Raw genomic sequence first — 14,867 nt, 5'->3', positions numbered from 1 at the left:
ACCAGCTTGAAAAACTGGAAAACTACCTGAAAGTAAAAGGGAATGGAGACAGTCTTTAAAGAAACAATATTATCTGTCTGCTTGATTGTCTTATAAACATAATTACTTTAATGTTGAGTATTACCTTGGGTTCTTTCATACCTGATTTGGTTTCTTTTATCAGAAAAATATTCCATTTTTCAATTATAGCGGTAGACTATAGTTACCACTTTAAAATTAAATAAGTACTCAAAATGATAAAAAAATTATGAAAAATCACTAATGTTTCACCTCTTCGATAGCCTATACTCCATGGTTGCACTTCACCAAAACAGGTGATTTTGACAGGTCTCTCTACCCTATTTCAGGGCATGGTTAGAAGCAACTGATCAGCCAATTTTCTGGCTCAAGAAGATAGTAAGACACTAGTATCTTTCACTAGGTGGGATTTTGTTTTTATTTATTTATAGAATTTTGGAGAAAAGGGAGTGCAACAAATAATTTTAGCTATTTCAAAAACTGAATATTTCTGTTTTGCATTATGATCGTTACAGCTTTGGCTGTTGCTAAGTACTTCTAAGTACAATCTTCTTTTGTGTAACATATCTAATAGTTTTATTTTCTAGCTCATCTTTAAGATTTTTAGATCTTTGTTAAGCTCAGTGTGACTTCCACTACCTACACGTGCTATGTAATTGAAATATAAAATGTTGTGAAGCATTTGAAATATTGACAATAAAATATTTTCCATGATACAATACTTCCTACATTTATTTCATGATATCTTGAGAAAAATATTTAAAAAAATCAGTTAAGTGGGGAAAAGTCTTAACTTTGCTTGTGTGTTGTGACTTCTGATCTGTTACTATTCAGGGATGAGAGAAATGAGACTGTGAAGAACTACTGTGAAAGCAGCAGCTTAATGCGCCATAGTGGTCAGATCTCAAATAGATCATTAGGAACAATTATGAAAGGAATACAGAATGAAACAGAAAATACCAGTGTGCTGCTGGACTACCATATAGTTTGACTTGTGCAGTTGTGGTCCCTGGATCTCATAACCAGTACTGGGAAACTGGGTACTAGAATGCTCAGAAATGTAGAATGGCTTCTATGGAAGGAGTGACTTACACAGAGATGTTCTTCAGTTTGGGAAAAAAGAGGGAATGTGATCAAAGTGTGCAAAATCATGCTGATCAGAGAGAGAGTAAGTAGTAACCATTTTTTTACCATCTTGTCTAAATAGATTTATCTTGGTTGTGGATGTTGATGTTGGAGAATTGTTGAAAGTACTTCTGTTTTCTGGTAAATGTTCATAGTTCAAGTTTCATCCAGCACACTCTGGTAAGAATTGGTTAGGTATCATGGCAGAGATCAATATTCAAGAAAAGTTTATGGAGAATAAAGTAGTCGTGTTTATCCCAGCTAAGAATTTCTTTTGATAGAACAATATTACCTTACTAGAGAAGCAACCAAGCTTAAAATCATACTGAGTGTGATAAAAGGAAAAATAACAGGGTACATGGTTTTCCTGAAGTTTGAAGAGGTTGCTCATAAGTGCTTGCAGCAGCTGAGCTGTCTGTAAAATGAAACATGTATGCCTGAAACTATTTGAAAGACTAGGACAGGGATCTGCATTAAGCTTTGCTTCAGAAATGTGTGTGGCAAAGAAAGTAAAAGGTTTGAAGGGAGTAACTTTTCTGATTTTGTGACTCTTCTCACTGTCATCTTTTAAACTTAAGCTGATATTGCAGCAATAATATTTTCAGAGATGCTGTTTGCAGTTTGAGCTCTGTTCTTCATTGAAGGCTGAGTTCATATAAAAATATCAAACAGTAGTCCATGCATACAACCCTCAAAATAAAATACTGGAAATATAATACAGTATTTAGTGACTTCTGAGTACCACTAGTAGTATATTCTTACAGGTGTATTCATAACCTTGCTTTTTAAAACGAATCATGACTGCAGCTCTGATCCATGCTGAGCACTAACTGCTCACGTGGCAATGTCTCTGTATATGCATAGATCTAAAGATTGGATTTAGAAATGTAATTACAGAAATAGCTAAAACTTTTTTTTTTAAAGAAAAAGTAGTATGATGCCATCATCTTCCTCCCCGCTCTTCCACAAGTGATTTCACTTGTATTAAAATTACTGAAAGAACAAAGCCATGTAAAAGCAATTCCTCTTATTAGAGCGAGCTTCAGTTGTTATACTTTTGGCTGCTTTGACAACTCTATATTTATATTGCAGATATAAAGGTTATATCCTTGTTTCATGTATTAAAGAACACAAGTTTAAATAAGTCCTTTTGTTTTTTATGTTCTGTGTAGATGTCAGTCATGCAAATTTCTTGCCATTGGGCATCGTATTTAATGAAAAAACTCTCTGTATTTAGAAGCCTAGCTTTAGCCACTCAATATTAAGAGTTTGGCTTTAAGTGGCCCATGTTAAACTTCAGTCCAGTTTGGAGGGATTCTGGTTGTTAACAGGAGGCGCTCTTTATATCTCTGTTATAGGAAAATTTACTAGCATTGTGGTTCTGCCAATTATTGCTGATTGTAAATATGTATTCAAAGATTTGTACTGTGTTAGAATGAGTTTATTTTCAGGCAACTAATAGTTTGGTTTAAATGTCAGACCTCGTAGATTTGTTTGATGTTTTAAAAAAGTTGTTTACAGATGCTCACAGTTCTTTGTATATCGTAGTTGAGAAATTTTCCGTTGAATATTAAGTTGTAAAGATTGGTTTTCTTTCCAATTAGACACACTAGTTGAAATTGTTTTCCTTTTGTGTGTTTAAGATTGCTTGAGCTGTTTCTGAAAATAAGAGTGAATCAAGTATGTTTTTATTAAATAGTTGCCCATGGTTTTTTGGGTTGAATTGACTAACAGGTGGGCTTTTTTGTAGGTCGTCCCCCCCCCCCATCATTATTTGAATTCCTTAGGTTCTTCTATAGGATCTTTGGTTTGCAAGAGGAAGCCCTGTTTTTTTCCAATTCCAACATAACTTTGCTGTTTTGCCAATACTTGTCATTCTCAATGATCTAAATTAGATGTAATATTGAACCTTGAATGTATTAAGAATTGATACAAGCTTCAGAATCTGATCCAAGCTACTGAAGTGAGAATACGTAACCCAAATCTTTAATGATGGTTGTGCATCTAACTCCAGCTTACAGAGAGTGGGTTATTTCTCAGCTACCACAGTAATCTAGTAAAAAAAACCTACAGTCATTTCAGCTCAGTTCTTCCTTTCCTTCATGGCCTAATTCTAATCCCAGTACGGTTAATAGGAGCAAGCTTTGAACCACTCATTCTGTCTCTCCATTGTGCATTTTTATTGGTGTAGTAGAATTTAAGCATTGCATTGTGCGAAGAGGAGGAATTCTTCTATTGAAATAAGTCCAGCCTGATGTTTAGCTATTGCCTTTGAAAATCCGCATAATGAAAATTATACATTTGCTAAATTTGAAATTGACACATTATTTTAAACATTTCAATGTTTTTCTGACAGAAATCAAAAGAACACTCATCTGGTTTTGAAGCAATATAAAGTCATATGTTTAGTTTCTGTCTATTCTTCCTTTTGTCAGGAGTCTCTGGTTTATGCAAACAGAAGCCTAGAAGCAGTTCCAGGTGAAAAGTTTCTGCGAGACAGTAAGAAACAACGTGATCAACAAAATCGTCTGAAAGAAATAGATCATCAGCTGAAATCCCTGGAGAGAAATCTCGTAAGTCTCCTATTTTTGTTGTATTTTTTTTCCCCTCAGTTTGCAAATTTTGAGTTTATCATTCTGTGTCGTGAAATAAAATCAAATTTTGCAACCTTTTGTGAATTCCTGAAGGAATCCCCAAAGAAATATACAAGCAAAAGTTTCAAATAATTTTTCTTAATCTAGGAAACGTATCTTTCTGTGGTAATGCATGTTTCCCATTAACATAGTGTCTTTCAAAGTGAAAGAAATTAGTCTTCTCTCTTCCTTACCAGAGGAGGATAGCATAAACAATCATATATAAATGCATCCTAAAAGGATATATTTTTTTTATAGCTTATATAATTCAGGTCTGGTGGGAATATTGTGTACCCTAAGTTATTATATCATTTAGTTTTACTGAATTAGTGTATTTTTGTAACTTAATTTTCATTTAATACATGAATTTCATAGGTGTAAAGGCCTTTAAAGTAGAAGCAATTAAGTAAAATGATAGTAAAAAATCATTACTGTTTTAGAATGAGTACATCACATCTCATCCTTATTACTACTTTTAGTAAAAGTGGATAGGGAAAAGCCAATTTAAAATCTGAGAGGATCCTATTGTTAACCTAGTAGACATAAACTATGTTTATTTCTAAGTCAGAGAGGCAGGACTGACAACCCAAAACTTACATGCCTCTGTCAAGTAATACATTACTGTGCTTTTCTCTTTCAGTAAGTATAATTTATTACATTCCTTTCAAGTTACAATAAGGAAATTCAACTAAATACTAGTGACAGGGAAACCTCGAGGACTTTGGGAATCTTTTCACTTGTTTTTAAATATACAGTGTAAATGTGCTGTTCGTTCTCTGCTCAAAGAGCTACAAAGCAGCCTATAGTGAAGAGAATTAGGGGGAAAATGTATAAAACTTTAAAAAAACCAGATGAATTCAAAAGGAGAGTCCTAAGATGATACAGTTGTCATTTGTTTGGCCTGAAAGCCAGCATTGGTATTTGTTTTTATGTTGGATGGCTCACAGATCTTAATAACACAGGAAGAAAATATTTCCTTTTTTTTTTTTTTTTTAAAATAACTTTGTACAAAAATTTGAAGGTTTGTTTTGCTCATGTGAAGTCAGGAGTGAAACTGTTGAAGACTCAAAAGAACATTACTGCATTACTGAGCTGGCGGCAGAGGTTAAAAAGTGGATATATATCCATATTTTTAAGATTTTAACATGAGATAAGAAAGCTTTTGTTTCTCCATAGAATGCGCTATGTGGAGAAGACAAACTAGTACAGGAGTGTACAAGAGACTGAGGTGAGATGACAGCTGGCATGGTTAACCTGATGAAGCTGGATTTTTGCTAGAAAACCCGAAGTATTTTGGTACATTAGCAAGAGGCATCAGTGTAGGTAATTGACATAAAGGGTGTGCAAATGGAGGTGGTGGTGATTTGGAATAGTGAGTGTGGATTTACCGAGGTTAAGTCAGGCTTGACCAACCTGACTGTTGCCTTTGGTGAAATGATTACATCTGCTCTGTAAGCTGGAGGACAGGGCTGCCACTCACTGGGAGTTAGGTAGGAGGAGTGGGCAGACAGGAACCATATGACATTCATAAAGGACAAATGCAGATTTCTGCATTAGAGAGGAATAACTCCCTCTAACAGTGCAAGATGGAGCCTGGCTGGCCAGGGAGCAGCCCTGCTGAAAAGGTCCTGACATCACTGTGGACAATAGACTGCACATGCCCTGCAGTGATGAAGGTTAGTGGTGTACTTGGCTGTATCAACATAAGCATAGTCAGTAGATTAAGGGAAGTAATTACTCCCCTTTACCTGGTACTCATTAGACTGTGTATAGAGTATTGCATCCAGTTTGGGACTCCCCAGTAAAGAAAGATGTTTGCACACCTGAGCAAGTTCAGCACAGAGACACCGAGATGATTTGGGCTTAAAGCACTTGACCAGTGAGGCTGAGGAGACTTGGTGTCTTTAAGCTGGAGAAGAGATAGCTCAAGTGGACCTAAGAGTAGCTTTGCAGTAGCAAAGAGGACGTTGCAGGGAAGACAGAGCTGTAGTATCTTTACCAAGTTACACGGTGGGAGAACAAGAGACAATATACATAAATTGAAATGGGGAGGTTCCACCTGGATTTAAAGAAAAAAAACCCAAAGCCTTTGAGGGTAATTAAGAATGGGAAACAGGTTGCAAGGAGAGACCGTGAAATCTCCATCCTTGAAAATCTTGCAGACCTGGCTAAACAAAACCATAAGGCATTTGATCTGATCTCGTAGCTGACACTGCATTGAACAGGTTGGACTGGAGACCTCCTGACATCCCCCACCACCCCACCCTGTCTAATGACTTTTTGATTCTACAAGGAAAAGGATCAATAATTTTTACGCAATCTTTCTTTATTATCACTGTGTTGAAGGAAGAATAGTAGTTTTTCATGGTTGTGCATTGTAGAAATTTTTTGTGTGTAGCTGATTTTAGTGTGGTTTTTTCCCATGTAGTCATAAAAAGATACGGTTTTGTTGTGTCACACCAAAAATTCATATAGTCTACCTTTGGCATGTGGAGGTCTTTATTCAGCAGTAGGATTGCTTTCTGCAGAAATCAGGGTTAAGACAAATACTGTTTCGGTTATCTTTTGTTGCCCTCAAAAAGGGATGTCCAGTGCGGATCAAAAGCTTTGTGATTCGGATAGCAGCATAACTGCAGTGGTATAATATCAATTACTGATAGCGCTGTTGCTACAGTTGCAGAAACTTCTGTGATCTGCGGGATTTATGCTGGCAGTGCTGGAACTGCACAGCTAACATGACTGTGATCTACTCTAGGTGTTCCTGCTCTGGCAGGGGGGTTGGACTGGATGATCTTTCGAGGTCCCTTCCAACCCCTAACATTCTGTGATTGGAATTCTAGCAGGTTTAAAGCTAATTTGGACACAACTGAATGCAGACCAGTCTTTGGTTTGGGTGGGGGAAGGCTAATTGACACATTCTTCCTGACATCTATTAATTTTATGTACTTTACGGAGTATGGGAGCAAAGACTTCAGACAAGAAGGCAGTGGTTGCTTTAGGGGCTGTTCACTTGTGTGTGTGTGAGTCTCTACAGTAAGGCAGCGTATTTAGCTCTTATCTGTTCACAGTGCCGAAACAATAGCGGACCTTCATTTTAATATACTACTTTATTATCTTAGACAGTTAAAGATGGGAGGCAAATAACTAGAAGAATTGTGTGGAACTTCAGTATATTGAATAGGTTAATCGGTAAACAGATAAAATAAGTCTGCACATTGTAATCTTTTCCTAATCACTGACCTTTATATCACTTTTTGTTACTACTGACCTTGTTCATGAGGCAAACACAATCTGAGGAAGTGCGTCTGGGAACTGTGTGATAGTCTACAGCAGGCCTGGGAAATGCAGTGGGCTGCTGACTCATTCAAATGTTTTGTATATAAATGGGTCAGTTCCAAGTCTTAGTTGGGTTATAGCAGTATTGTTTGGTATCACATTACACACAGACTCTTGCAACATACCACGCATTTTTCCTTGGCTAGATTGTGTGTATTTAGAACTCTAAATCGATAGACTGTAAAGTCAATTTACAGTGTTTATAAACATAGAATATGTCATCTGTACCAATGTGTAACTTGTGGCCAGACTAACATTGCTGCATGCTATGCAGCACCTGGTAAGGCGTCTTCAGGGGGACCTACTGTGTCTCCTTAGCAGTTGCTGCTCTGTAGCATGACTCTGAGATCACAGTGTATGGGTATGAAATACTTGTGTATTAGGTCCTCTGTGAGATACTTTGCTGGTGTAAATAAAGAAATATTCAACTCTGAATGAAAGTGGTTTTCTTCTTCTAACAGTAAAGAAAAATACATAGAAAATATACACTTTTTTTTTATGTGAGTGAAGAACAGCCTTCAGAAAATACTGCCTCTTTTAGTTTCGTGTCCTTGATACCTTCTAATCTTATTTCTGGAAAGTACAGTTATTACTAGGGAAGATTGGACAAAACAGCATGGTATCACCTTCTGATGCAACATACAAAACTGAATAAAATTTTTCTTATTTAGTGTGGGAATGTCTAAAAATCGGATAACTTATGCAGTGTGGACTGGGTGCCTTATTTCTATACCAAACTAATGTTTTGGCCATCAATTCTGTAACAATGTTAGCAGCAAAACTGTTGTCTGGCAGGAATCTGCGTGATCAAAAAGTGAAGTGAATGCTTGGGTCGAGGAGGGGAGTATGTGATGGCACGTTTCCAGAATAATTTAATTATTTCTGGACATACTGTTTGTTATTCAATAGGTGGCACTCTTCACTGTATGTTAGGGGAAGAATGCCTAGGCATGGTTCCAGGAGATATTATTACTGGTAAAAACATTGTTTCTGTGGTATAAAATAGTGGTTGTGAGAGGTTGCCTCTCACTTTTGACAAGATTCCTGGTGTACAGCTTTTAAGGTTCAGTTATTTTTCTAGCTTAGCTAATTAAATTTTCTACTTAAAATTCACATTACATTTAAATTTCTCCTTTACTCTTTCCTAAACCGCTGTAATTCGCTGTATAGAATTGGAAATAAATTCTCTGCTCCGAGTGAAGGAAGTGATTTGTCAGCAGTTAGAGATGTTATTTCTGAATGCTTGGTTATACTGGGCTTTATAATTTTAAAATATAATAATTTACAAATCTAATGTCAGAGAGATGACTTTTTAAAATTTATTTTAAAAAGTCCCTCAGATAAAATCTTTTCTTGTTGTTGTTTCTTTTGTTTGTTTGTTTGTTTTTCCTGAGTGGAAATTATGGTTAGTTTAACTAAGCAGAATTTAGCTCTGTGTGTTAGGGAATAACTTACAGCAGGTATAAAGGTAACTCTATTAATATTTTTTTTGTCTGTGTATTTAGAATGGTGTATTCTTCCACTACTGCAAAATGAGTTATTCAAATGGATTTGTATAATGGTAGCTTTGCTCTGACTTTCTCTTCAAGGGGGAGGGATACATTAATCATATTTCTGGAGCAGGCTATTTAGTAGGTGCTGGTCTCTGAAATGTTAACATTTATGGATTCTTCCACCACACCTTACCTTATGCATGCTTCATTGTTTCATCTCAGTCTGGAACTGAGCACATAAAACAAGGCTGGTAGATAAGACTTTAACATACTTTACAATCAACATAAAACCCAGAAAATCTGCTAAGTATTCTGCTTGAAGTAATGAAACTAAAGGCTTTGGAATCAGAGTTCCTCCTTCATTTTGAAAAAGTTGTCCCTGATGAATTCATATACTAAAGAATGTATTGTATGCATTGTTGAAATGTATTGTGAAATTTCAATCCAGCTGAAATGTATCTGTACCATGATCTCTGGGCCCTTGCTGAATTTCTTTTAGGTTTTAGTTTGACCTTAGTTCACTTGTTCTTCATTTGAAGCCATGGCTGACTCTTTCCACATTCTTTCATCTTTCAGTTTCCTGGAAACCATTGAGCTTATCTTTGTTTTGTGAATTGCATTGTTAACTGCTGCTTCAAAAAAAATGTTCAGCTGCCAAATGCGTGTTGCTGAGCATTAATGAAAAGAATTTTATATAGAAAGAATAATAAATGTAGTTATTTTTCAATTGTGGCTTCTACTAGTTGGCCATTTGCGATAATCAAGTAGCATGTTTGATGTCTTGAAATACTGATAGCTACTTTAAAAAGAAGTCTGCTTACTTGCAATAAGTACTTTTTAAAACACAAGCTAGATCTAGTTTGTCTAGTCTTGAAATTTGAAATTATCATCAGGAATTATTTTTTCACAAGTTTATGCAATTTGGTGGCCAAATGCAATATGTGATTGTTAATTATTGAGGTCTTTTTTTGTATCAAATAATATGAAAATACACATATTCTGTTATCTGAATATCTGAACTTTGCAGGAAGGTGAGCAATTGGTGCGGATGGTGCAGAATAAAAATTTTAAAATAGTAAATAAATAAAAGCCGTCAAAGGCTTTGATTACTTGCAGGAGCTTACTCCAAAAGGCATGATTCTTATCTTGATGCAGAATAATGTATATCTGTGGGGAAGGAAACCTCAGGATAAAATTAATTATTATTTAGTACTGGAGAAAGTTTCACAAGCCATTTCATGGTTTACCCTGCATCAGCATGATGAGGGAAGTTGTTGTTAAAAATAAATTTATTCCAGCTTTTTCCCTGAAACTGGTTGAATTCAATGCACCTGATCCTGAGTCTGTATTAGACAACTTCCAGAAAAAAGAGAATAATTTGTTCCTGACATTTTCTGTAATTCCTTTCTTCCCCTTTAAAGGGAATGAGAGGGCAAGATAAAGTCCTACCATATATTTGGAGAGTAATTTGTCAACTAGACAATCCTGTAATATGGTTTTCAATCACAGTGTCTGCAGAAATTAGTTGCTAATATTTTTGACCACAGGAATATAGCCGTATTTTTTGACTGCTTTGCTTTGTGCATTGGTAGTCCTTCTAGGTTCTTCTGGTATCTGTGCAGTAACATATAAATAGCCAACAGCTTTGTTTCAAGTCACATAGTATCAGGTAGTGGCTGGTTTCTGAATAAGCATGTTTGTCCATAAAAGTAGAACTTGTTTAATGAAAAATTTTCTTAACACACATTTCATTGCACCAAATAAAAGGAAAAAGGACAACTTGCCTAAATAAGGTTGTGATGTACCACGTTCTACGTTATGCCTTCAGAAAGTGTATACCAGGTCCTAAAGTTGCTTGTCAGGTTGTTGGCAAGCTTCAAACAGATCTTGTCTATTAAAGTTTTACAATAATTCATTCTCGTTATGTGGTTCTGCAAAATTGTTTGAGTGAAATGTAGTAGCATTTCCACCTGGGAGAAAATATTGGTGTGAAAACCTTATTTTCTTCATTTAACAGCTACTACATACATGAAGAGAGCAATAAAATTAATAGCAGACGGATAAAATTTAAATATTTCAGTCATATGATCAAAATAAAATTCCTATTTATTGATTTTTTTCACAGTACTGTGGACAAGAATGAAGCAGTTGCTAAATGTATTTATAATAAACAATTGGAAAACTAGAAATGGCATTAAGACTTAATATAATTAAATAATTTTGCATATAAATATTAAATTTTGAATACTAAATTGTATTAAAATATGAATCAGTTACAATTGTAATTATGCTTATAGTTTATGGAGAAAATTATTAAGGTAATATTTATGTAGATGCTGGAGACAGTTAAATTGAACTAAATCCATATGATGGTAAGTAATATTGCCAACTTGTCTCGTAAGTATTAGTTATGGATTGATACTGTGTATGAGGCATCATCGCTGGAATTTGATACCTGTAATGTGACCTGTTTTAAACATAATAGGTGTCTAGGTAAGAATGATCAAATTCTCTGTCAGTTCAATGTACTGGTCCTCCATCTCCCAAAATGCAGAGAAGTTCCAGTTAAGATGATGACTCTGCTAATCGTTTGCCCCAGAACGTGTAGGAGAAAACCGAGAATCATCTCACTTCTTGTGCTTCTCTCAGCTAGTTTTGAACAAGGGAAGACACTTGTGTCTCCCCCCCCCACTATATTTGTTCCTATTCTCTTTCCCAATGTCTTGCATATGTTCTCATTTTCTTCTCATTTTCTTCTCTAGAGTTGAGCTTCCTCATATTTTTCTCTCCTGTATATTATAGTATTTGCCATCTTAAAATAACAAACAAGCCATCTTTGGCTACCCACCCGTCTCTAAATTCATGTAGTGCTGTTTATAGTCTCCTTCAGTTTTGTGTCTCTAATGTGATGTAAATTTAATTGTACTGCACTAGTTTCTTAATTGTCTTTATTTATAAATGGCATTTGACACCATCAAACAGTTTCTTATTGGAAATGTGTTTTGTCTTACATGATGACAGAATACATGAAAACTGATACTCTTCTATGCTTGTATTATTATTTCAGTATATCCTTTGTCACACCCTCTGTCCTCTCTGATCTCAACAAATACCATGTAATGGTGTTCTTGTATTTGCTTCTTACTTTTTTTACTATGCCGTCCATTTATCTGCCTCCTGACCTCTCCCACCATTATGTCTAAAACAGGTTGCATGTATCCACTTGCGAGGCCCTTTTTGGTTCTTTCTTAACTCCCCTTTCTCTCAACCCATCATCTTTACTTCATGGTTGAGATAAATACATGACTTCAAAGCAGGACAGTGTTCTTCATCACCCAGTTATATTTTCACACAAATGCATATTGCTCTGCTTTCCTGCTGCCTGAAGCCTTTTCAAAACACTTTTCAGCTAACTGATGAGGATTGTGTTTCTGGTTTAGGACAGTCAAGCATATTGATCAGTGGAGTTTCAGTTTTCCTGGTAGTTGACTACCTGTGTATTTGTAGTTTTGTATGGCTATACTTACAGGTTGGTTTGGGATTTTCTATTCTCCTTTACCTTCCTGTATTTGTACAACAGCTAGCATCACAGTTCAATGTAATGACTATGTTTTCTAGCTGTGGTGATACTAAAATAATGATTAACAATTTCTCTGGTCAGTGCAGGTGTCCACAGCATAAAATTTTCATCATTGAAGCATGCATGTCCTTTTGAGGCAAGGAGAAGGTGTTTACTTGTTGTTACACATATTTGTTGGCAAACTTAGGAGTTCCTCGATCCTTGCTGCCAGTTAGCACCGTTCTTTAATCTCTGTAGGAAAGAAGCCTACAGCATTTTCATGTTAGCCTGCTTGCACCCTGTGCACTAAAGAGAAATAGTCAGGGAAAAACCTCTGTTTCTCTGTAAGTGTTGTGGAGGAAGGCTGTGTTTCTACTTTGCCCTAAGATGTCACATTGAAAATGAGAGCGGAAAAACAACAGGGCTGCTGTGGAGGAAACCTTCTACAACATGTCCTTAGGTGTAGTTTATGCCTTTTATGGGTGATCTTTTGATAACTAGCATGTAAGTGCATCTTTCCATCTTAGGGTTGATGACTATGTGGTTTGAAGTCTGCAATAAATGTCAACATGAAAATTTTTTGGCTGTAAATTTATCTTATACATGTGTGTCTGTATGTCTGCATGTACAAACTGTGTAGTAGAAATTTAATCTTTTCTTGAGACACTTTAACTTGTTAGGCCAGGATGGATGTGTAATCAAACAGCATCTCTAAAAGTGAAGGATGTAAGGCACATAGCGGATGCACAGGGTGTTGATACTCTTGTAAACTACATTAAACTATTTGGCAGCCACATGGACATTTAAAATGTTTTTGGCTTAGCAGCTCCTAGCAGGATGTGAACTTTATTGTGAATATTTGTAATATTGGTGTTGACATCTTGTGTCTCAGCGTAAGCTATGTAATTTTTCATGTCTCTTCACCTATAAAAGGTAATAGTATTAAGAAAAAAGTTATTTTTGGTATGATTCCTAGGAGTGTACAAATTCCACTAAATCTATAGATAAGATGGATATTACAATTAATGCATTAACATGAACTAATGGCATACTGACACAAATCTGATAATCACAGGTTTACAACAAAACTTAGTTGAAAGCTAGAAAAGTTTCTGATGGATTTTTGGGTTCTAGAAACAGTTTCCTGAGGTGACAACAGCAATATTTCTAGCATGAATGCAATAATTTTCTTTTCAGAAACGCTGTAATCCTGTTTACAGAGTCACATTAAGTTGGTTTGAGAAAAGCTTTGAAAGTTTTGTCTCGTTGACCTAAATAGTCTAATTACACAGTATATTTTTTAGTTAAGCTGCACAGTGCAGGCCAGTGTCAAAAAATACCTAGAATGTTGGGCTGTCCCTTTTCCAGAAAATCTTCACTTAAAATGTTCTCTCTTGTTAGATTCTGTGAGGGTATATAAACTTCTGATGGAAAAATTATGTGGATACCTAACATTCTGCTACTGAGTATTCATACTGGTTGCCAGTTTGGCAGAGTTGGGCATCTCGTGGCCTATCTCATGCCTAAGTCTGCTTTTTTTAATTCCCAGACTGAGCATTCCTTTGTCTATGGGCTGTTTGCTAGACATGCTCAGAGCATGCCAACACAGCCAAACAGCCATAAGTACAAGGCATGTTACCAGTCATGATCAAGATTATGCCCGTTTTTTTTCAGAAACACAAACCTAGGAAGTTAGCATCTATCTTGGAGTTCTCCTCCACTTTCTTCAAGCTCAGCAATTTCATCTCGGTAGCTTTGTCTCCATTTTCCCTCACAAGACAGTGGCCTAACCCCTACTTAATTTTTTTGTAAGTTTGAGAGGAAAGACATCATCTTTCCAGTGGTGAAATTAAGATATTCATCCAGAAACACACAGTTCAAGGCCAAACCAGCATAAATTAGAAGGACAGTGTTTCTCTCTGCCAGTGATGGGCAGGATGCTCCTCTGGAAGAAAAGAAGAAAACATTCTGAGCACTGCTTGTTCAGACTTTGATTCTCTCATGCATGCAAAAAAAGACAGATTATTGTGTAGAAACTAGGAATTTCCTTTTTGCAGATGACAGGCTCATCCTTGATCTAGATTAATGGTTTTTATCACCGTGAATTTTGTTTTTCCTGGTGCGTTGTTTCAGGGCTGTGGTGAAGACAGATTTTATTCGGACTTGCGTATGTCCTTGTCATTGAGGTCTCCCTTCATAAAAAGGGGAAGGAGGTTGAGACTTAGAAAACACTTTCTGGGCGTGTACTTTTGTAAGGGCAAGTGTAGTTGTCATCACACAAACTGATTGCATGTACCGAAGAGGCATGGCCACATACTTTGTGATAAATCCTAGTCTTTGACACAGTCCTCTGATTCTGAAAGAAGCAGGCTTGTAGGTTCTTGTTTCCAGCTCTTTTTTTCTGTTGTCTTTCTGTAGTTTTACATTTAATTTCCCCTCCTCCCATTTCATTTTGTCACTCTCCTGCTAACAAATATTGAGAAATGTACATCAATACATAATACTGTACAATAGTGATCATTCTTTACAAGTTTTTGCTTTAGGGTACTTATGTGTGAAGATATGCCTACTAAATGGTGTGTTACCTTTAGTTTAATTTATTCAGGTAAAACCTAAAGAAAGAAGTGTATTATAATAAGTAGACATCGGAAGACTGAAGATACTGACTGAACTTTGTAAGAAATGTTTTCCTCTACTTCTTAG

At 36.0% G+C, this 14,867-nt stretch overlaps 1 protein-coding gene across 2 annotated transcripts in view; it reads left to right on the top strand.

Annotated features, from left to right (window-relative positions):
• The window catches only part of FSIP1 (fibrous sheath interacting protein 1), an 84,810-nt gene that overhangs the window by 27,514 nt on the left and 42,429 nt on the right, over positions 1–14,867 (top strand). For both annotated transcript variants that reach the window (XM_086462675.1, XM_086462674.1), the window contains one exon: positions 3,579–3,716. In XM_086462675.1, the coding sequence (XP_086318801.1) occupies positions 3,579–3,716 (138 nt within the window). The remainder of the gene's footprint in view (positions 1–3,578; positions 3,717–14,867) is intronic.

Source organism: Leptosomus discolor, chromosome 3 (genome assembly GCF_034619465.1).
Source record: "Leptosomus discolor isolate bLepDis1 chromosome 3, bLepDis1.hap2, whole genome shotgun sequence".
Taxonomy (NCBI): Eukaryota; Metazoa; Chordata; class Aves; order Leptosomiformes; family Leptosomidae; genus Leptosomus; species Leptosomus discolor.
This window is presented reverse-complemented; position numbering and strand designations above follow the sequence as displayed.